We start from the raw sequence: 24,744 nt of genomic DNA, 5'->3' as shown, positions 1-24,744 counted from the left end.
AGCCGTTATAGGATCGGCGACAACTTTTTAGCTTTATTTTTTAAAATACACAAGAGCGTATATTGTGACGCATTTTGTCTTGTTAGAACATTTTCAAATAAACTTAAATAAAAATAATTGCTGTTTAATTTCTATACAAGCCAAGCCAAGACAAGTGAAGTAATTAAAAATCAATTAGGGTGTACTGAGTATATTTTATTAGCCTTCCATTATTTAAAATATTTGTAAGGGTACGACTTTAAAATGAATATAATAATTTGATGTTAATATTGATGTTATACAGGTTTATTTTGAAAAAAATTGTCGAAACTATACATTGGTGTTTTATGCAGGTTTCATTATGTGATATATATTGTATAGAAATCCTCAATCACTAAACAGCAATTATTTTTAGTAAATAAATAAACTTTGCAAATATTTAAGTTAGTTTGAAAATGTCCTAAAAAGACAAAACGGATCACAGTATACTCTTTTGTATATTTTTCAAAATAAGGAAGAATTAAAATCTAATAAACGTGTTTTATTTTGGATACATTCATCATCATCAGTGGCGCTGCAGCCCGTTGTGGGCCCTGGCCTCCTCCAATAGTTGTCTTCATTCGTCCCTGCACCCTGCGGTTCTTCTCCAGTTCCTCAGGCAAATCGCTTTAATGCCACTTTCCACATTATCCAGCCATCTTAATTTTGGTCTGCCTCTGCTTCGTCTGCCTTCCGAAGTGGTATAAAGAATATTTTTTGGGGTGCGGTTATCATTCATTCTGTGCACACGGCCCGACCATTGTAATCTTATTTTGATGAATTGTGCAATGTTGGGTTCGCCATACAGTGCCTCTAATTCCCGATTAAACCGTCTCCTCCGCACTCCGTCTTGGTTAACAGCACCAAATATCTTCCTTAATATTATTCTTTCAAATACTGATACCATATTTTCATCTCTTTTGGTCATAACCCAGCATTCGGCACCATATACAATGACCGGTCTGAGAAGAGTTTTGTAAATTATGGTCTTAGTTTTTCTAGTAAGCAATTTGGTATAATTTGATACATTACCAAATTTAATATGGAATTCTACCACTTGTCTGCATACGCAATAAATAAATCATGACATTTAAATCATGCCAATCCTGTAAACAAGTGTTTATGATTGGCGAATAATGATAAAATATGCGTGTGATTGAAAATATGTTAAATAGTTAATTATTTTGTTTCATTGTTTTTATGTTCAAAAATCATTTGAAAAAACCATTCCCAAAACACTAAGCTTCCTCATTCACGTTTTAATGTTGCAATTCGGTAGATGTGACAATATTATATGTTCAAGTTTATTTGTTCAACTGTTTGTTTTTTTCAAAACTATTTTACAAAAATTCTTCCAAATTGAACACTGGCAATCAATTGAAATGTTTGTGAATTTTATTGTATGATGTATTTATTGAAATTTAGCTCAAATAATATTTTGTATTATTTTGGCAGCTAACAGTGTCATAAAGCTTTTTTAAAATGATTGACTCAATTTTGTAACCAAATTTTTAAACTGCAAACTAGTGGAAAATTTGAAGTACTTTGATAAAGTTTATATATTCTTCTTCTTCCAAGTCGGTCCCTCAATGCCGAGGATCGTGACCACCATGAACACTTCCGATTAGTCTGTTCCTCTCCAGTCTGTCCTCAGGCCGACGAACCGACACATAAAATTTTGGCCCCGTAGCCTCCTTTATTTGGTCAGTCCATCTATATGGGATTCTACCCCGGCTTCTCCTACCTTCAACTCGGCCAGACATTATTGCCTTTTCTAGATTGTCTGGCTCACGTCTAGCAATATGTCCAAAGAAAGACAGTATCTGAGGAGTCAGACACACCACTGATAGACGAGCTGTAATATGGACCTCTTCCGGTATCGATGCCGGCTCTGTCTACAGTTTATATTGTATACGGATAATAAATGTTGAATGTGCCCACTTTGCCTGCACATGTTATCGGTAGCTGAAATCGTTCCTCACCCAAAGAAGCATGTTGTCACTTTACAGAGATATCTAGTTTGCTCCAATTGGTTGATACCAACGACAAATGCTCTTTAGTTGGAGGGCCAATTTTTTGATTGATTATTTATAAAAGTCCATTATTCTTATTTTTTAAAATGGGGGTCAGTGGTATATTAGCTCCTGACGTCATCTGCGACCGGTGCAGATCGATTGTGACAGGTTTCCGTCGATTAATTCTCGTCCTACAAGCCCATGTGTCTTAGTGGAGGGAGTGTTCTCATATTGATGAATCTCCCCCTCCAAGCCCAGACCCTTGAGTATCGGGCTATAAGGTAGCGGGTAAACGCTCTTAACATCCTCAGGTTAAACCAGTGGTCCCCCGAGGATGTGGCGTCTTTTGTGATATAAAGCATAGGTGTTCGTTTTCTTCTTGCGGTGCCTTGTCAGGTCCCCCTAATGTTGGCAATCACTGCAGCGAAAGCATCTCGGTCCTGTGCTACTCTTATATTCCGCAGCCAGGACAATTGCTCATTGAATGTACTCGCCATGGTGATTCCTGGTGGTTTCCAGTTGCCTGGTGATGTTACAGAACCTATATTTAGATGTTTCGGAGAGATTCATTCTAGCAAGGTGTTTATTCAATTGTCCAGTGCGCCGTAAGGGCTCTTGATCAATAATTAGTATTATGATGATAAAATCATTCTTCCACTTGATAGTTATGGAAGATTTCAATTAATCTTCAGGGCTGCTTTTCTGAACGATTTTATATCGCGTTATAGTGCGTATTTAGTACGTAAGTATCCGCTATGTCGCGGTATAAAACCGTTTAGAATACCAGTCCGGGGATTCATATTTTGTTTCAAACACAGGTAGACTGAATTTAAATTGTATATGTTTTCTTAAAAACTTCTATTGTATAGATGGTCTAGAAGACAAATGTGTTAAGTACAAAAAAATATATTTGGGCATTTTAATGCCAAATGTATTAAATGAGTATGTCATGCCATTTGCACTTGCAAGAACACTAATTTTTCATATTTTCTTCAAATCGTAGTCGCGAAAACAAAGACAAAAAAGCAACTTTAAACTGCTCTCCCGAAATATTACCAGTTCTGTAATTAGTAGGTTTGCCTTCAGACCATCGATACGAGTTGCAATGATAAATATACAAAATTAGTTGCAGCGATAAATAAAATCCTACTAGGAAACTAAATAAATTTACCATCTTTTTAAAATGGAGAGAATTTTTACTATTGAATTCAGGAAATATAGCCGCACAAAATTGAGTCCTTCATTTTCATAACTCTGTACATATCATCGATGGAAATTTGAAACGCTGTAAGGGACAAAGCGTGAATTGTTAAAGACAGAAAAAATACAGTTAAAAATAAACCATATACTTTATTTTTGTTAATATGTTACACGAAATATTGTACTCTTTGTGAATAAATCAGTTGTACTCTGCAGAGTGAGTTTTGAGCTCCGCGTCCCAACCGAGGGCCATACGCCATTTGACTGGAATTTTATTAACAAAGAATACTTTTTTTTGTATTTACTTCCCCCTTCTTGAACAGTGTAAATTTTGTCTCTCAGCAATCCAAATTTCCTTCAACGATGTATCATAATATACCCAAGTGTGTGTACCAATATTATTTGCAGCACCAGATACCTGAGGGGCACTTGCATCCTGTCCTTGAAAAGGGACGGAGATATATAGTTTGTAAGTTGATACGAGCATATTATTCTTCCCTCCCTTGTAAGCAAGTGTCCGGTTCCTTGTGGCAACTGAACTTGTTGCATCTGGCTCTGGTTATTTGTTGTTTTTATTTTTCTATGAACGCCGCATGTACATGCTTAGTACAAAATTAGAAAACACATATCTTGCCACATTTATTCGCATAACAATAATATCTATAAATAGATTATTCTCAAATTTATTATTTTTACTTGTTAACTATTTTAAATTAACTTTGTACTTATCTATAAACAATATATTGTTATATTTTTGTTGCATAGTGACTAGTGATAAATTAGCCAAATTGTCATATTTCTGATATTAAAATAAATTTTAAATTAAATGTTTTTGGTTTTATTTCAACCTTCTTCTGTCGATGTGACAAAAATTGATTTAATTCCATTTTTGTGGTACATCTCGAGGACAAATCAGTGAACTAAAAAATAATATTGTTCACAATTTTTTTTATATAGAAAAACAACAGAAGGGAATTGTAATAATCGGGTTGTGGTCCCGTGGGTAGTGTCGCAGGCTCAGGCCCGAGGTTCGCACCCTGCTCTACCAGAACTTGATTCCCATTTTCTAATAGAGAGTTATTTACAACTCTTTGAAAATGTGCCCCAAAACTGAATTATTTGTACTCACACAAGGGCATATTTCTGAGTAGCGTCACGTCTGATCATGACAAATTGAAATGCCAATTTTATTTGCGCTTGTGACGATACAACATTAGGATTCAAGAAAGAAAACACTTATTATTCTTATTGTAAGTAAATTATATTAAATGCTTAAATAACAATCCATGTCGGAGGTTCCATCTTGCTATATTTACAACATATTGTGTCCTGTTTTGATCTTCATTGGTAATACAATTCCAAGTTCATGCCGTCGTGTATTTCATCTGAGTTATGTAAAATTAAGGAAAATGATAACATTTTATTACACCAGTCGAGATTTGGATATCGACGGTGATCTTGCAATATGTAACTAACTAACTAACTAACTAACCATCACGCCATTTCCCCAGAGGGGTAGGCAGAGAGGATAGAACGCCACACCACTCTGTCCTGGCACACTTCCTTTGCTTCCTTCACATTCATACATCTTCTCATGCACGCACGTCGATTATTCCGACTTTTCACATGACCACTTTCAAGAATTTGTTGTACTTGATCATGCCATGTCTTTCTCGGCCTTCCTCGACTTCTAATACCAGACACATTCGCATCATAAATCTTTTTAGCCGTTCTTTCATCATTCATTCGCTCCACATGACCGAACCATTGCAAAAGACCTTTCTTAATTTTGTCGATAATGCTTAACTCAGCCTTGCATTCTGCTCTAATTTCGACATTAGGGCACCTATCATACATTGTTTTTCCGCACATTCGCCTGAGGGATCGCATTTCAACAGCATTCAGTCTACTTTCGTCCCTTTTTTTCCAACTCCATGCTTCGCTTCCATACATTAGGGTTGGTACCAGAACTCCATTATGAACTGCTAATTTAGCCTCTTGCGATAGACACTTATTTGCTACGACAGACTTTAAGGCACCATTAACTCTGTTACCGGCACTAACCCTCCTTTCAATATCCTTGTCCATATTTCCATCTCTAGTAAACATACTACCCAGATATACAAATTCTTCGACCTGTTTCAAACTATCTCCATTTACTACAATCTTACATTCAGTCATAGTTACATTTCTTTCAAAGACCATGACGTTCGACTTTTGCACATTCATTAGCAAATCACTCTCCTTGCACACTTCGTAAACCTTTGTAACCAAGGATTGCAGTTCCTCTTCGCTGTCAGCTAGGAGGACTGCGTCATCGGCGTACAGAAGGCAACTGACAGTAAGATTACTCATTTTCGCTCCCACATCCATACTTTTCAATTCTCTCATACATTTATCCATGTATATGTTGAATAACCACGGTGACATTACACATCCCTGTTTGACTCCTTTAGGGATGTCAAACCAGGAAGTTAATGACCCATTTACCCTTACACACGCTACACTATCTTTGTACAAGGAAGCAATAGCGCGGACAAGGTTGTCACTCACTCCATACTCCGATAGAACCATCCATAATTTTTTCCTATCAACTCGATCAAATGCTTTTTGCAAATCAACAAAAGCGCAAAAAAGCTTCTGGTTTTTCGCCAAAAACTTTTCTGTCATATTGCGTAATGCAAATATTTGATCCATACATCCTCTACCATTCATAAATCCACTCTGTACATCCCATACTTTCTCCTTGGTCACGTTTCTTACTCTTTCTATCAGTATTCTTCCATACATTTTGCCGACAGCGCTCAGAAGACTGATAGCTCTGTAATTCCCACACTCCACCTTAGAACCCTTTCCCTTGTATAACGGCATAACAACTGCCCTCCTCCAATCAGGTGGAGTCCTTTCCTCCTTGAGACACAAGTTAAAAAGTTTATGTAGCCATGTGAGAATTAATTTGCCACCCGACTTAATAAACTCTGCTGCAATACAGTCATACCCTTGCGCTTTACCATTCCGCATACATTTGACAACGCTGATAATTTCTTTCATACTAATCTGACTTACCTCATCATTTGCGTTCAGACACACCTCGGATAATGTCGATACATCGGCACCGCCCGAGTTACCAGTGTGCGATTCATAAACTTCCTCAAAGTATTCCTTCCATCTCTCTTTTATTCCACTCTCACTAGTCACCATTTTTCCATCCTTATCTTTAACAACTGTCATGCCTCCGCTTTCACTGCTACTCCGGGAGTTTTTCACAGCTTTCCAGAAAACTTTAATGTTTTCATGGAAATTGTGTGTCATTTTGCAATATGTACTTTCTAAAAAAATACATATTATTTTACAGGAGTGAGTTTGAACGAATGTTAAAGCTTAAATTAAAACATTCTGGGTCTTACTTATAAACCTGGTATAAAGCTATGCCTAGGCATATTGCTAAGTATTTAACGAATTATTTTAGTGTTAAAAACACTTCATACAATCGGGCAGTGTACAATGTTTGATAAAAAATACGCAGAATATTTGAAATTCAAATTGAAATACATAATTGTAAGGGCCTATTTTTTAAACCTTGATTAGTTGTTCTGATCTTATAATTATTATGTTTTGGTTGTTTGTCAGCATACTGAGACACTCGATGCTGACTGTTTTTTATCATCATCATAATCATTCACTTTCCCCACCTAATGGTACATAGAGCTCTGCATTGGTATACTAATCGCAAACAAATCTCGATCACTTTTTTTGTTATATCAGTCTTACGAAAAATTCTAGTGTAAAAACACATTTTTAAATAAATATTTCATGTCGAGAATCAAACCCGAGACCTCTTGCATGGTAGGGGAATGTGCTGACCACTACGCTACGAGGCCGACATAATTTTTTATAGGGACAAAATATCTCCTACCATAGAATTACTTCAGTTTGAAGTAGGCTACAGCCGTCTTTTCTCTAGTAATGTTTTTGGACTAACGTTTATAGCTGTCATTTCCTAAATGAGAGACACGATTTTGATGACTATAGACGGCATTTCTTAAATGAGACATGATTTCAACGGCTATAGCGGGCATAACATATACCTACACATCTTATTATTTTTCTTCTTCTTCAGCCTTATTCTCTCCACTGCTGGATTCCTTTTCTTTCCATTCCATTCCTTCCTACCGCTCGCTTTCATCACCCATGTTTTATCGGCTATCGAGGCGATGTCATCGACCTATCTTTTTTGTGGCCTTCCAACACTTCTTTTGTTTGCCCATGGTCTCCACTTTTCTGGGTGTCCGCCTGCCATCATTTTGCCTCACCGAGTGTCCTGCCTACTGCCATTTCAATTTTGCAGCAAGATCCGTGATATCCACGACTCTGGTTCAGCACCTTATTTCTTTGTCTTATTCTGTCTCTCAGACGTACACCGAGCATCTGTCTTTCCATGGATCGTTGCGCGCATTTTAATTTCTGGCTACTTTTATGTGTTGCAGACATGGTTTCTAGTCCGTATATTGTCACCGGCAATATGCACGATTCATAGACTTGTCTTTTTAAGCATATAGGGACTTCTTTATTTTCAAAATTATATTTTAGTTTGCCGAAAGTAGCCCAACATAGTCCTATTCTTCTTGGTAACTCCGTCTGGTTATCTTTACCAAGTTTGACTTTGTATCCCATATATTATGTCTGTCGAAAATTGTTCGCGACATATCAAATATCAACATATTCAAAATTCAAACAGAAAATAAAAATGATATTAATGGATAGAAATGGAATCAACCCGGAAACTATAGTCACCCTATAATTCCGATAATCCAAGCTAAGCTACCTGCACTTAGTTGATACTTGTAACAATGTGTTTGTATTTGAATGAAATATATATGCAAAAAATCTAAAACAATTTATTGAGTAAAAAATATATTTATCACTCTAAAATAAAATTGTAAAATGTCTTCCTCGGCACGGGTTTTCCCAGTGAGGAATACATTGTAAATTCAATTAGGAAATACATTGTTGTGAAGTATTAAATAAATAAATTCATCAATACCTACACATAAAAACCTCAGATTTGATTCCTCGGAGGATTGACGAATTATAGAAAAATAGATTGGAATAACCCTGCAATGATAAATACACAGGTACATATTTAAAAGTAATTACAATGCAAATTAATATCCAATTGGCAATTCTCGACCTGAGTACGGCCCATTGTTTTGCTGCAAACTGTAGCTAACTTAATACCCAATATAATGGTTTTTCTACGTTAGGACTCCTCTCTAGGTTAAGCATTATTACACTGAGATAAAAACATATATTTAACGAAAGTGATTTGTATTTACATTTTTTATCGAAGATTTAAACAGAGCATCCATTCATCACAAAAACTTAACAATCCATTGGTCTATCCATTATTGATCATTATAAAAATAAAAATATGTATATAATTTTATTCCACTTTTATTTATAAATTTATACCAGTAACCGGGTTTTGTCGTGACCGACATCGTCAGACTTAGAAATTTATAAATAAAAATGGAATAAAACTATACACATATTTTTATTATTATAATTAAAATGCAGTTCCACCAAGAAATGCCAGAATAAAAACTCAATCCATTATCAATAAAATAAGATCGACATTCGCATACTACCAATCTACCGGGGTAGCAAAACCTTTCTTTTTATATAGAAATAAGTTTGAATTAAACACAAATTGAAAAGGATACAGTCCGCTAACTTTATGTGATCCTTAAATACGGTGTACCATTTCTTCAAAACGATCTTGTCATATCGGGTGCCCGTCTGAGCTGCAATAAGTTTTTTCAAATCTCCCACCGTGTCGTCCGGATTACATTTCACTCGCACTTTCTTCCCCAACCGGTCGTTGCAAGTGATTTCTAACATTTTTTTGTATTGTTTACAGCTTCTACAAAACAAAAAAGTAAGGTTAAAATTGAATAAACACTAAAGCCCGAGGTAACGTAAGAGCATTAACGAAGGAATTACTTGGACACCACAAAGGAAATGCAAATAATAATAAAAACTGAACATAAACACAATTATAACTCTAGAAATGTTTAATTTATGGACATACAACTTTCGAACCACTTTTGACAGCTTTCACTCATCCGCCATATTGACTGTAGTGTTTCCTGACAAAAGCCCATATTAAATATCCTATTTTGAATTTTCTACAGTTTTGAGGTATATTTGAATATAAAAAAACGTTTAAATAATATTATAACCTTAATAATAACAATAAAATTTACTTTTATGCTGTAAATAAAAAGTATACACATAATTTAGTGTACGGCTTGACCGGAATTTGTAAACCAAAATCCACATCACTCTTCAACTCTTCAGTAAAATATTTCTTCGAGGTGTCTGTGTCGAAAATGAATATCCCGAATGAATATGTTTCAAATGCCGAAGATGTGGCCGACCAGGTAAATAAATAACACCTTAAAAAATATTCTTACTTTTCTTAATCATTCTAAAGTATTCTCTATTTTTATTACATAAAATTTCACTTTTGCCGCTGAATATTTCTGTCACGTCACCCATAACTTGTATTTTCATTAATAAAATTGTTTACTTTTACTAATATCGGTTTGTAATTCATCAATCGATCGCCGAGTGTTCGCTCTATGTTTACCGAGCTCCGTTGACGCTGTGAATTGTCAAATGGATTTATATTCTCGGGACGCGGAGAACTGTCATTTTGTAGACATAATGGTTCCTAACCTACTTTCGGCTTTTAAGTCTCATATTTTGTCCATATGTCGGCCTGTGAATAACCACCTGTCGAAATAAAGTACGCATATTTCGTAATATAAATAGCCCTTTTTATTAGAAAAATACTTATAGTTTGTCACGTCAAAAATCAATTGCATATGGCTGAAATAAAAACAGTGTTTTCAAATATTTTATTAGGACATATTTTCTTAGATTAACTAGCCTTAGCCTATTTAAATAATTGGCTAGGTCATTAATCTTTTGAAAACTTGTTTATTCATCATTACTTTGATTTAATTTTATTCTTATAAATTGGCATTGAAAACATGTTTGGCATCAAAATGGTTCCTTAATTATTAACACATTTGAACTTTGACATTTGTAGATATTTGGTACATGCTTCTAGATATCACTGAAGCTTTATAATGAAAATAAATGCACCACATCAAACATGACATTTTTCTTTTAGATAGGTATTACTAAACGGGTATTGATTCGTTTTTGACAACATTTTTATTTTTCACAACTTTTCAGTCAGCGAATTTTTTTTATTTGTCTATTGACTATCAAACTAATCCAGTTTTTTTTTAAATTTTATTTTTATGTATCGCATTCTCATCGCTATGATTTTTTTAAAGTTTTGTAATTTTGAAATTATTCCTCCCGTGACGTCACTAGTTCTCTTCCGCGAGTTGTCTCAGCATAGCAAAAAGATCCCCGTAGTTGTCAAAATATACTAAACGCTGCAAAATATACTAAGCGCAAAATATACCAAACGGTTGGTCGATTCACCGGGACAAAGTAGTTTGAAACTTCATTAATCACTTTTTTTATACATTTTTGAGAAACTTGGCCGTGCAATTAAATGCTCGAATTTTTGCCTTGTGAAATGCTTCTTTTATTATTTTTTAATGTTCTTAACCTTTCCCTTACTGTCCTAAAAAAACCCGCGCGTTACGGTGCTGTTTAATCACTACACATTTAAAAAATGAGAGATTTAAGAAGGGAAAAATGGAATATTTATAGGGAATGGCTTTAATTAACCATAATTCAATTCAAAGATGATAATATTTCAAATCTAACTGCTGAAAACATGAAAAAGCCATCGGGTATCGCTGAAGTAGCTAGTACTGGACTGCGTGACTGACTCTGCGACGGGCGTAAATTCTTTACTCATTTCTTCATACGCAACAATGCGAAACATTGGTATACTGTGAGTATAATTTATCCCCGATTTCCGATAAAATGCTTTTTTTGTGCCTAATAAGTTCTCATTATTTAACAACAAATTATTTCATTCGATCCGTAAATGTGTAATGGAGGAATACTGACAATCTAAACCCAATATTTATTATATTTATAAAGATATTATAGTTATTATACGCAATGTGTACTAGCTACACATCACCGGGGAGGGAGGGTTAACTGTTCTTATTTTGTAATATTTGTCCCTATGAATTGTACAAATGAACAATGTCCGTAAATAAATAAAAATCAATCCCGTCCAGATTTTATCCACAATCATTGTCAAACTTATTTTTGATTAAAATTTTAATAAAATGTTTCAGTACGAGAGAAGATTGTTAATTTTAAACACCTGTTTAAATATCAATATGTAAATAATAAAAGGTTTGGCATTGCATTATATATTTATGGTAAAATACCCAAGTGACAGGTGCGCCATAAACTTAATTTGACCGTAGTCAATTAAAGGTTTCTTAATTATTCATCCACTACGTTAGTTCTACGTTTTCAATTTGTGTTTTGTAATCATTTCAGTTATAATATATGTATTAGAATAGGTTTTATTTAATTCCATTAGGGGTTCGTATGTTTACAAACATATTACAATATGATTTGAAAACTTACCTGCTGTTTAATTAAAAAAGACTACGGGGGGGGTGGGGCATGGTAAAAAGAAGGCTGGGAAACACCGCCCTAGACAGTGGTTAATTAGGGGATATTTATTTTTTCCATGTGACAAATTTTTGCTTCATATATGGCCACACTGAATAATTAATTTGTCCTTCGAACATTTATCATAAGTTTATCAATAATATGATATAATTCTACGCTCAGCTACAGTATGTTGGTAGTCAGATGGCAGAAGGGACCATCTTTAATTTTCAAAAATGTTCAGGAGAGCTGATAAATACGACTCAATTTCAAGACTTCAATCCCCAAACTAAAATATTTTAGTGTCGCTTTTCAATAATGAATTACCATTCTAAATTACAGTGTTTTTTTGTTTTTTTTTTTTCTATGTGTATTTACTGAAATATTTATTAAAACTATTGAAAACTATAAAACAGAAAAAAATACAGATGGTCCCTTCTGCCATCTGACTACCGATGTACATATCAATGTTTTATCATCACAAATTGTGTTTTTTTATTAATGACAGTAAAGTATAAATGCTTACATTACTTCATTGCTTATCTGAAACCAATTATCTGTTAACACTGTAGTAAAACTTGAGTGTGTACTACTTGCATACATAATTAATTATCTTACACCAATCGATAAAATCTATCTCACACTTGACCAACATTGAAAATTTTTTTTATTCTATTTTTTATTATTTTTCATTCATTTTTCACTTTGTGGTATGACATTTCGGTAGTCAGATGGCGGAAGGAACCATCTGTAATTCTGAAATATGTTCAGGAGAGCTGAAACAAGACTCTATTTCAAAACTTTAATTAACAAACTAAAATATTATAGTGTTTCTTTTTAATAATAAATTACCATTTTAAATGATACTCGAGGCGGCTTAAGCTGTTTTGTCTTTCCGCTTGCAGAACCGACCGGCCGACGGTAATGCCAGTAGGAAGAGTAAAGACATTGCTCAACCGTATCTCTTCGGATGAAACAGTACTTCAACAATATTTTGAGTTTGTCCAAATTTTTAAAAGTAATTTCGTCCGAGTTCGATAGGGATCATGTTAGGATCTGTGTTAGGATTTTGCCGGTAGTGTCTTTATAATTTGATGTTGCTCTGTGATTTGGTATAGATACATATTGTTTTTCTTCTGTTGATTGAGTGCATGTTGTATAGGGCAAATTATTCTAATGTTTCCTATATGTATTTGGGTTTCAAGTCGTTGATTGATTTGTTTGTATTACTACGTTCTTCTTCCTTTCCGATGCGGGATCTGGAGCGTGCGGCCGCGGTCTCAATTTGGAACTAACACTGTATTCCTCCACTGTCATACTGGGAAATTAGAAAAAGGTGATGGTGCTGACCATGTGTATTTGATTGATCACAAACTGACAAAACTGCAGTGAGGGGTACAATGAAAGTTTTCAAAGTTTATTTGTTTTGTTATTTTCACGGTTTGATTGTAAAGATATATTAAATTTTCGCTTAGTTAGTTATAAAAAAAATTGATATTGATATGCGAAACTGAAGAAAGACTCAAGTCTTTATGAACAGTTTCGGGAAAGGGGTGGATGCTTTCATTGTCCAAATTTTTGTAGACAAGGACTGAATTCAACTCCCTGGGGAGCTGTTTATATTAACATATTACAACAGAGATGAAGAAGAAGAAGTATAGAAATTGAAAAAATAAGATTTTCAGGCGTTGCCAGTATGTAGGTGAAATAATTCAATCAGATTAATCTCACCCGCATAAATAGAGGTTTCAGCTCTTTAACTTCACAAACATTAACATATGAAAGAGTTGAAGGAGTATAGATGTTCAAATGTGGGCAGAATGGTGAATGTTACACAGTGTGAAAGTGGCCACTTAAACCAGCCATTGACAGGTCATAAGCCCTGTCGATGTCTAGACTTCTAAATTACCTTCTCTTAAATGTTATCTCTGTTGTAATATGTTAATAGAATCAGTACTTTACGATTTTCTTGTTATATTTCTTAAAAATATTTTATTATTTAATTTCTTTTTCACATTTATTCTTAAATTGTTTAAACTTTCTACTGAATATGTTATACAATTTTTCGGTTTAATTTTTTTTATAAAATTGTACAATTTTTAGGTTTAATAAGAATTAGGAATATTTTGGGGCCCAGAAACCTGAAATTTCTTTGCCCGAATTCAGAGTTTGCGGTAGACCCCATGACCCATCCTCTAGTTTGACTTCTGGTAGTGTGGGAGTGTTCCTTTTGGGATTTGGTAGAATAATAATTTCCATGTTTTTTTAAAATATAAATATGAATGACCATATTTTCTAAATCAAATAAATAAATATATAATGACGGCGTCGTAAAGAGATTCTAGTGTTATTTTATACTTCTCACTTGTTAGGAACTAGAACTAGTAAGCCTTTACCTGTTTCTTGTTATATAAGATATTCACGAGTCGTCCAATTTAGATTTTTAGTTCGAAGTCTTGTAGTTCAATATTGGGCCAGGTGTTCCGTACTGTTTCAGGGCCAAATTAGTTTACCCGCTGTCACATTTTGATGAATGTTGTTTGTACAGAACACTGTAGCATCAGCAGAACTCGATGCGCGTTTTACTTTCGCTTAATTGATTTCGGTTTGACCGCCGCGTGGTTACTTCTCCTTTGTAGGCAGATTGTTCTTTCGAAATGTTTGACGGCTCTGATTTGTCCCGATGCGCGAGGTTCAGGCTATGGGTAGGCATCATGTTAATTTTATACAATGTTTGATCGGTACTTACAATTAGAATTTTAAAAATGTGTTTTACAACAGTGCTAAAGACGACTGTATGAATATATGTTTTATTATTTTTGCGGAAGACATGTATTGCCATTTTTATAATATAATACTCCAAAGGCCCTTTACAAAGTGATTCTATGATATAATAATAAATCTGATCTGCTAATCCTATTTCAAATCCTCAATGAGGAAGTTCAGTGATTTTATTATAATTTGTTAATAAACTATTAAACTAAGTCTACATATTTTTTTGAGGTTTATAATTTTGAAAAACAAATGAAAAGTGACGTCACGAGTTCAAGTCGGTCAGTTTTTATGACATATAAAAGTGGAGCCCCGCACTTACGCTAATTTATACCTGTTGAATGTTGAAATACGCAAAACGTCGAAAAACATGGCCGGCCTGGAAACATGTGTTCACACGAACTTATGACGTTTCAAAGTAGTTCATTTTTATTCATTTTTTCAGTCATTTTTTAGAAACTTTGCCGTACAATCAAATGTTTTATTTTTTCGTATACAATTTCCGTAGAGCTTTACTTTCTCACTTTCCCATGTTATAGCAACATGCTGTATCTTAATAAAGCTAGTTTTGATGCTAGCTAGACTTGAAAGTTTTTTTGACATTTTTATATACCTCGCAAACTAATAATAAAAATAATTTAAAATTTACTGAGAAATTAGATTGACCTTTCATTCAAGACGTTAATAAATAAATAAAAAAATGTATTTTGTAATTTTAATAATATTCACAAAAACTTTATTTATTTCCACATATTTTTAAAATGTTTTTTTTAATCCCTCGGAAAGTAACAACAATCGACCGATCAATGTACTTCAGTTCCCCCATCGAACCACACCACAACCGAACGCCGTCTAGAGTGGACATGAAAAGGCCGCTAGCTTGATACGCTGCGTACAGTTTGTTCTATGCATTAAACATTTATAAAACATATGTTCGTCCACTCCTGGAGTATGCCTACCAAATCTGGAGTCCCTATTTTAAAAAAGGGAGTCGTCGGAGAAAGTCTAGAGAAGAGCAACTAAAATGGTAGTTTCTCTAAGAAATAAATCATACGAGGACCGCTTAAGGGAGCTCGGGTTAAGTTCACCGGAAGAGCGGAGGCAGCGTGGTGACTCGATCTTAACTGAGCAATATAATGTACCCAAGTTGAAATCAATGTTCACTATGATTGAAAACCGCCATCTCAGAGGTCATTCATTGAAACGTAACACTGCCTCCTTCTCATCCAACCCCGGGAAGAACTTCCCGACAAACCGAGTGGCGGAGAAATGGAATGGCTTCCCGGGAAAGTGATGGGTGCTAGTTCAGTGAATGTTAACTAGATGCACACAGCAATGTATAATGTTCAATAACCACGTACACTTGATATACACGCATCAGCTTAATATCTGCGAGTGTATTATTAATAATAATAATATGCGCGGTGGCGGTCAGTGTGACTGGGATTTTAAAAAATTTATTTTTTATAATTAGCTTTAAATTAGCATTGTATTAGCCGTGTAGGTTCATATATATTTATCGACCATAGACAAATTTAATCCAAATAACAAATTGATTTTAACATTTTATAGTACTAACTAACTAACTAACCATCACGCCATTTCCCCAGAGGGGTAGGCAGAGAGGATAGAATGCCACACCACTCTGTCCTGGCACACTTCCTTTGCTTCCTTCACATTCATACATCTTCTCATGCACGCACGTCGATAAACACAGCTAAAAGAATATAACGTCAGCTACAATACTATTGTTGATAAAATAAGTACTAAAAATAATATCAGACAAACGATACGAAATCTCAGAGGCATGAGGTACACACACATTTATACAACGTTGGAATAACTTCTTGCTTGATTTTAGTTTGATGTAAACGTGAAATTTACATTTTTCGCTTTGAATCTAAAATATAAAAAAAATTACAGGCAGTAAAAATGAATTATATTAAACCTTTATTCCACTGTATATCCGTATTCAATACGCGCATTTTGAGTTTTTTTTTTGTTTGTTTGAAATTAAATGTTAAGACTAGAGTGAATTAAAAAATAAATACTTGGGTTCTTATTATTTACCGAGTTGTGAGAGTGAGATTTGAACTTTGGACTTTTTGATCCTCGAGTCCGCAACACTTTTTTTTTTCAAATATGATATTTTACTTAATGTTTCATTTTGTACGCGCAGTTATGAAAAATAAAAAATTATATCGCGCCCTCAGTTAATTGCGGCTTCATCTTACTAGTTATTATTTTCCTAATTTACAATTATTATGGCTTAACACGGGCACAGTCGAAAAAGCTTACGAATATATTGCACCTCATTTATATGCGTCAAACGGAGAAAAAATGCTGAAGATTTTGGCATTTGCTAGTTTTGACCGCAGATCAATATAAAAGAATGTACTCAATATAATTATTTATTTATTTTATTTTATTTGGGATTTTTACAACTATTACGTGAAAAAATAAGCAGAAATATATTAACAATACTAGAGCCAATTGAAAAAATCCACTGTAAATCTAATAATACATAATATATAAGAAAAAGAGTTTACGTAATTGTATGTGTGTGACGTTTGTATTCATGTGTGTGTGTGTGTGTGTGTATGTGTGAATGAATGAGGGAGGGTGTGCATGTGAGTGTTATACTGTCATATGTATTCAATAACAATGATTCATTTTGAAAATTCTTTAATTGTTAATTTTGACACTTATTAAAAATCTATCTTAATATATATTTCTGGCATTGTAAATAAAAACTTATAGTCCCTGGACTGGCAACTGAAGCGCAAGACTGATCATCTTATCTTCATATAGCAAAAATGATCAAAATACGCTGCCATTGGTGTACCAATGTGGTTCCCTATTCACCATTAATCAGGTTAAAAGGGAATTATTATAAATAAATATCATGTTAGAGTGCCATTTATAAATAAATAAATAAACACTAAAATTGTAAATTACTAAATAATAAAAATTTAAAAACATACACAGAGTAGTTTGGAATTAGCATCTAGGTATTCATGTCCCGAAATATCTCGGTTGTAATGCCAATAAACAATTATGTTTTTTGTTCCTCAGGTGATCCGCAAAGGTAAGCACATCCTGCCCACAGTGGCGCGGCTGTGCCTCATCAGCACCTTCCTGGAGGACGGTCTTCGCATGTGGTTCCAGTGGAACGAGCAGCGGGAGTACATGGACATGTCATGGGGATGCGGCAAGTTCCTGGCCACCTGCTTCGTACTCATCAACCTAATCGGCCAGCTCGGCGGCTGTGTCATGGTTCTGGGGCGCCTCAAAGTGCACATAGCTTGTGGGGGGCTGTTTTTCATCGTCGTTCTACAGGTGAGACACGCTATAGAAGTATAAACCATTGTCTTTTAATCGGGAAACCGGTCCGAGGTTTTGCTTTAAATTAATGCTAAAGCACTTGCCCCTAACTTTGAAACCTAAATAGTTTTTTTTTTATTACCTAATTTAGAAGACAAACAGGCTCAGAATTTGAATGCCAAATGTTGAACGTGTCGTACCGTTTGCACTCACTAGAACAATAATTTTTCGTCTCTTTCTAAATTTTAGTTTCATATTCTATTCGCCGAGTTAAAGGTATTGGATGTAAGACAATTGTTTGTGATGTGCCTACTACTTAAATTTTATTATAAATTAAGTGAGGTCAAAAGAACCCAACAAAATATAAACACTAGTTCAGCAACACAAATTAACTGTATTGTCCCATTTGTATCAACCGCCTTTGGTAAAAAGCAATATAATTGCTTTAAAAATATTTAATGATTTATTGCAAATATAAAAGACTCAAAATGTAAAACAAATTTTTAATTAAAAATAACTGCACATATAAAAAGTGTAGCGAGAGGTATTTTTGAAAAATATATGTAAACCAAAAAACGTAGTACTTTTACACATATTGTTTATATTTTTATGTATTTCGTTGCTTTATATTTGTTTTTTATTATATATTATACTATATTATTTATGTTTAAGTAACATGTATTCTTGGCACATATATAAATACTTTATATTTGTATAATAACGATTTTTAATTTCTTACGTTTGATTAGCTAGGCATTTATAATTAAGTAGTTTAGTTTTTTTTAATAATTTTATTGTTTTATTAACATAGGACTACTTATGCTTTAAAGGTAAAAAAACTCTATTTTAGAACAGGCTGAGCCATGTTAGATGGAGACTATCATAAACAGAGAACACTCCGTTTTCATTTTACATTAATTAGTTTTATATAGATTCCCTGTTATTAAATATGTATACCAATTTTTGTGAAGTGATATTAAAACAGTGACAAAAAACCAACTTAAAACTGCTCTTCTTAAAAATGACCAATTCTTTATTTAGCAGGTTTGTCTTCTAGACCGTCAACATTATCAATAATTGAATGCATCGCTTAAAATAAGGCTACTTCTCTGCTGGACATCAGATATTTTTTTTTTTAAAAGAGTCATTGACACATTTCTGATTATGCGGTTACAGGAGTAGATCCCAGCAAAACGGTTGTACGAGGTTTTCTTGTAATTCTTCGAATTTAATTAAGTTAATTAATTACAGTACAACCTCGTTTTTAGGTTCCTCAATTTTACATTTTTCTGGTTTTTATGCCGAAATGTTTAGGTCTCATTTTTTTCCATACATTCTCATTCAAATATCTCCCTAATTAACGTTTTTTACATTTTTCATAACTCGGTTTCATGTTGAAAAATTTTCAAATCTCTTTCGTTCTGTCAAAAGACTCCGAGCCGCGCGTTGCCGCGTTGGCCCAAAATGGTGAATAAAATTGAGATAAATAAAAAAATGCGTAAATTGTTGCCTCAAACTAAATTCAAAGTAGGTTCAGTGTAATTGACCATTTTGTTTAAGTGGCTAATTTTGACATTTTACTAAATTGTGACATGGGGTTGACGCATGAAGAATAAAGTCTTTACATCAGTAAATAATTACGATGCAGAAAGTTTAAAAATTTGGTAAAAGAAATATTATTTGAAGTTATAAACATAATTTAGAAAGGAGATAGTTCAAACACTTGTCATAAAAGTGTGAAACAGTTTTGCCGCGATATAAACGACAATTTAAATTATGTGTTGCCATACTAAAAAAAGTGATACCATATAAGTAATATTTCCTAATATTTAGGGAAAATATAATTTTATTCAAATTTTCATTTTTGTGTTTTTAAGGTTAAGTAACTACATAAAATTATTCAAATATGTTTTTTTTTTAATTCAATAAAAAAAATATATATATATATATTTTATTTGGATAATTTAAAAAGCGCCGTTTTCACCTCAAGGGTGCTGTACAATAGTGGTATTGATTGGAAAACAACATTTTATAAAATTAAAGAATTTTTTTAAAGAAGTTATTTTTTCATTACACTCCCTTTTTTTGCTCTACTACAGGAAGGGAGGCACAATTACAGTGGCGAATCACAGAACGAACACCCAAACTTGAGAAAAATCACATTTTACTTTTGTGCTCTCACCGGGAATCGAACCCGGAACCTTCCGCGTGTGAGCGTCTTGACCACTACACCACGGAGTCCGCCTGTTGTAATAATCTCCGTCGTAATATGTTAATATCTCTTTGACGTATGCCCCTTGCAGACGTTCGCCTACAGCATACTGTGGGACGTGCAATTCCTGTTCCGGAACCTCGCCCTGATCGGGGCCCTGCTGCTAGTGCTGGCCGAGTCGCGGGTGGAGGGGCGCAGCCTGTTCGCCGGAGTGCCCTCTCTGGGGGATAACAAGCCCAAGAACTACCTGCAGCTGACCGGGCGCGTGCTGCTGGCCTTCATGTTCATCACGCTGCTGCGATTTGAAATGTCCTTCCTTCAGGTAAACTGGATATAATAACAATCATATAGTGAACATTACTAAATATGCACCCGAGCAGAAGGCTTATTCTGTCACAATTTCGTCATATCGAGTCATAATCGGCAGAACAACATAAGCGACAAATTGTAAATTGTGCAGGAGAAGCTTTTTTCTAATCTTTTTTCCATACATTTTTTTTTTAATCATGTGGTAAATGGGATTTATAATATTATTAATATTTAAAGCATTAACTTTGTACAGATAGTGTTTTTCTGGGTTATTTAATGCCGTGTTTGTGGGCTTTGTATTGCCGACGTTTCGGAGCACATTGCAGTGTCCATCTTCAGGGCTGAAATTCGCAGGGCTGAATTTCAGCCCTGAAGATGGACACTGCAATGTGCTCCGAAACGTCGGCAATACAAAGCCCACAAACACGGCATAATAACCCAGAAAAACACTATCTGTATTCTGAAGGCCGTGAAAACCTACGAACCTTCATTAACTTTGTGGCCAAACATTTTGCTAAATGTTATTAAATATTTGTAAATAACCACTTACCGACTTTTCTATGTCTACCGGTTTCGAGACGTACCCGTCTCTTTTTACAACTATTTCTCAAACAACGTGGAATATGTTTATATTTTAATCAGTGCATGTGCTTATGAAAATGCATGTCGTGTTGGTTTTATATTTTTGCGCAACAACTATGATGTAGGTGTATAGTGGGTTTTGCATGTTGGTTTAATTGGTGTGCTGACGAAGAGACGGGTACGTCTCGAAACCGGTAGACGCAGAAAAGTCGGTAAGTGGTTGTATACAAATATTTAATAACATTTAGTTAAATATTAGTATTTATAGTAGAGAATGGACCGCCACACACGTCCATCCTGGCATATATTCCTAGCTTCTTCCATATTCATACATGCTCTGCTTTTGACATGACCAGACTTAAGATTTTGGTTTATCTGATCATGCTGCGTCTTCCTTGGTCGTCCTTGTCTCACGTTACCGTTCATTTTTGCCATATATACTTGTTTTACCATTCTTTCGTCGTCCATTTGTTCTATGTGACCAAACCATCTCAGAGACCCTTTCTTAATCTTATCAATTATACTTGACTCAGATTTACACTCTCGCCTGATTTCATCATTCGTAACCCTGTCATACATTGAATTTCCTACACATTCGTCTAGTTATTAATAAGTTAAAGTATAGCTTTATTCAATAGTTAAAAAAAATTACCTACTGATGGTGTAATAATTTAAGTAATTTTATAAAAAGGGCATTGAACCATATAATTGATATAAATATATAAGCTAACCCTGATTTGTTCCATTCACCCATTCTTCCGATTATTGATCCGAGGTATTTAATGTGATTGTAGATACTTCAGGACATATTCGGCAGCATTCTCATGGTGCTGGTGACGATAGGTTACAAGACAAAGCTGTCGGCGCTCATTCTGGTGGCCATGCTGACTATCCTCAACCTTTACCACAACGCCTGGTGGGCCGTACCGAGCTACAAACCCCTCAGAGACTTCCTCAAATATGACTTCTTCCAGGTAAAACCATTCCACGCGCACTAAAAAATTAGCTAGGTATATATGATTCAATATATCAAAACAGTAAATTCAATTAGTACTAAAACACCATCTAAAAATTAAAGCATTTAATTCTACCGCCAAGTTGCTAAAAATATGTAACAAATCCATGTAAAGATTTTATTAAAAATGAACTAAGTACTTGGTCAAAGTTTGTGTATCCGGTCGTGGTCCCGTGGCTAGTGCCTCGGACTCACGACTCAAAGGTTCGTGGTTCGAATCCCACACTTCCTCAGCTTGTTTCCCATTTTCTAAAAGTTAGTTATTTACGACTCGTTTGAAAATGGCCCTCAAAATTGAATATTTGGGTAAATTGTAAGAACGCAAATATTTATTTTTCTTTAAAAAAAAAACTACATCGCAAGTTCTTCCAAATCACCCGATGATATTGTTGCGATGGATTTCTGGTTTTCGGCAAACTAACTCACAATTTTTTTATATTCTGTCCTAGCTTTAATTTTATTTAGTATTTTATTTGATTAGTACCTGTTTTTATTATAAGAAATTGTGTTTTTTATTGTTAGAATGGACTGCATAAGTCTGTCAATAAATAAATCAGCAGAACTCACCGACTAGAACATGTGACTTTACTTAGAGTTTGATAGTCTATGAACAAATGAAAAAAAAACATTTACTTTTCCATATACTTAAATGCTCTAATTTTTACCCTGCGTAAAAAAACATTTTTTTTATCCAATCTTCTGTAGGGCAGAAGTTCCTCGTTGTTTTTATTGATTGTATATTACAGTATAATTATTTTTAATGCATTCTATTTTATCTGGTATGGATCTGTGGTCAAAAACTGAACATTTCAAAATCTTGACAAAAAAGTTTGACGCATTTAGACTTGTGGCATTCTAGACTGGGGGGTGCGATATCACACTGTTATTATTCACCCACCGATGGAATAAGATGCCGAATTTCCGGATGCATTAATAGAATCTGAATATATGAACAAAATGACATTCATAACTCAATTTTGCCAAAAATGTGACTTCCAGCCTTTCAGCTTTAAGGTACAGTTATATTCAATGTACAGTCGAACTGGTCACGGGAATAGCAAGATCTCGGATATGATGAGGACGCATTAGTTGACATTTTAGTTTGTGTTTTTCTCCATGCATTTATTCACTTTTATATCGAGCTTCTTCGCGGGCATACCGAACAAAAATATTGTAAACAGTTGAGCAAAAACACTTCAATTGTTCAAAAACATAATTTTCGAAATAAGAACCCAAGTAATAAAATCCAAATGGGGGACTAACTTATTACCGACGCCGTTGGGCGCTGGGATTGGTTTACGTTTATGATACTCCGTAAGTGTCTAAGTACCTAATTGGTGTTTTCGCCGGCAACATTGACAAAGTATCACACATGTGGTTGAATTTGCGTGTAAAAAATCGCAGATTTGTGAACTTAGTAAGCACAGGCTCGGCACCTCATTACAGTTTACAACTTTTTTTGTAGTTTATGAATGACATCCTTGTTTTGGGGGTTTTTACAATGTTTTTATTCATGTTCTATGGTCAATGCATAATGAACATTACAAGTGGGTGATGTCATATAAGTTAAAACCTAACCCTTGAATTGTAAACATGACTACTAACAGGAAGAAATGTTTCAATTGTATTGTGCGAAATATGGAGATGTGTAAAGATTTCTTTATCCTTATCACATTGTCAATGTTGTGAAAAAATACTAATGTTTATTTATCTGAATTTGAAATTTAGAAAGTGGTATGTTTGTAAGCATTTATCATAATTTTCAATAGTGACAATACGCAATGGTGATTTAAAAACCTGTCTCCGGTATAACGAGTAATGCTATATATAATGAGCAAATTCAGTCGGTCCCGTCTTCCTCGTAATAACCAAGTTTGACTGTATTTGTAATTGTAATTTTTTGCATTATTTACAGACGCTGTCCGTGATCGGCGGGCTACTCATGATCGTGTCCCTCGGGCCGGGAGGCGTGTCCATGGACGAACACAAGAAGAAGTGGTAGTCCACCGCGCTTGTACTGCGAGACTTATATACACTATATTAATAGTCATAGAAACAAATTATAGAACGTGCTTCTACCAACCGTGAGCCATCTGACCGATGCGAATACGCCCCCGCTTATAACCAACTCGGCGCTGGTTGTTTATTCATTACAAATAATTAAAAAATCAGAAGTAAAAGTTTTGAAAAAGTACATAATACTTCCATTTTCGATTAGGCAAACATAATTAATAGTGTAAATATCAAAATATCTGATATGTATCAAAATATTATATTTATTTGTATTAATATTATTAAAGTATTAGATAGTTAATATTCCCCGGGACCTCTTTTTACACGGTGGATACGTAGACTCCAAATACCTAGTATTGCCATTACATATTGTTAAATTATGTTTGAAAAAAAAAAAAACATTTACACCGCGTTATTTCTAATCTGTAAAATGGGGGTCCGGTGTATATATTATATATATTTATTTATTTATTTTATTTGGGAAACCAACGGTTTTACATACATATTTATAGTAAACAACAGATTTATTTATTTATTTATGGACATTGTCCATTTATACAATTTATAGGGATAAATATTATAATATAAGAATAAAACAATGTTTTGAGTTTGTCCGAATTTTAGTAGACAAGGGCTGGATCAACCCCCTAGGGAGC

The 24,744-nt window shown here is 34.3% G+C and overlaps 2 protein-coding genes across 5 annotated transcripts; one reads left to right on the top strand and one right to left on the bottom strand.

Annotated features, from left to right (window-relative positions):
* Window positions 1–4,475: 4,475 nt before the first annotated feature.
* Window positions 4,476–9,848, bottom strand: ubl (Ubiquitin-like protein 5). 3 transcript variants are annotated; one of them, XM_088238048.1, is made up of 3 exons: window positions 9,710–9,848; window positions 8,957–9,156; window positions 4,476–4,618 (listed from the first exon to the last, which is right to left on the bottom strand). In XM_088238048.1, the coding sequence occupies exons 2-3, from the start codon at window positions 9,132–9,134 to the stop codon at window positions 4,575–4,577; spliced, it is 222 nt and encodes a 73-aa protein (XP_088094174.1). In that variant the 5' UTR covers window positions 9,135–9,156; window positions 9,710–9,848; the 3' UTR covers window positions 4,476–4,574. The 3 variants fall into 3 exon arrangements, with proteins under 3 accessions (XP_088094174.1, XP_088094172.1, XP_088094173.1); XM_088238046.1 differs by lacking the exon at window positions 9,710–9,848 and adding an exon at window positions 9,325–9,371; XM_088238047.1 differs by lacking the exon at window positions 9,710–9,848 and adding an exon at window positions 9,237–9,364.
* Window positions 9,150–24,435, top strand: Surf4 (Surfeit locus protein 4). Of its 2 annotated transcripts, none has more exons than XM_088238043.1 (5): window positions 9,150–9,676; window positions 17,709–17,972; window positions 20,261–20,491; window positions 21,855–22,034; window positions 23,991–24,435. In XM_088238043.1, the coding sequence occupies exons 1-5, from the start codon at window positions 9,626–9,628 to the stop codon at window positions 24,075–24,077; spliced, it is 813 nt and encodes a 270-aa protein (XP_088094169.1). In that variant the 5' UTR covers window positions 9,150–9,625; the 3' UTR covers window positions 24,078–24,435. The 2 variants fall into 2 exon arrangements, with proteins under 2 accessions (XP_088094169.1, XP_088094170.1); XM_088238044.1 differs by lacking the exon at window positions 9,150–9,676 and adding an exon at window positions 14,411–14,566.
* Window positions 24,436–24,744: the final 309 nt, after the last annotated feature.

This window comes from Micrasema longulum, unplaced genomic scaffold (assembly GCF_059751315.1).
Source record: "Micrasema longulum isolate JH-2025_06_02 unplaced genomic scaffold, ASM5975131v1 h1tg001822l, whole genome shotgun sequence".
Lineage (NCBI taxonomy): Eukaryota > Metazoa > Arthropoda > Insecta > Trichoptera > Brachycentridae > Micrasema > Micrasema longulum.
The sequence above is the reverse complement of the archived record's forward strand: the minus strand, read 5'-3'. Positions and strand labels throughout refer to the sequence as shown.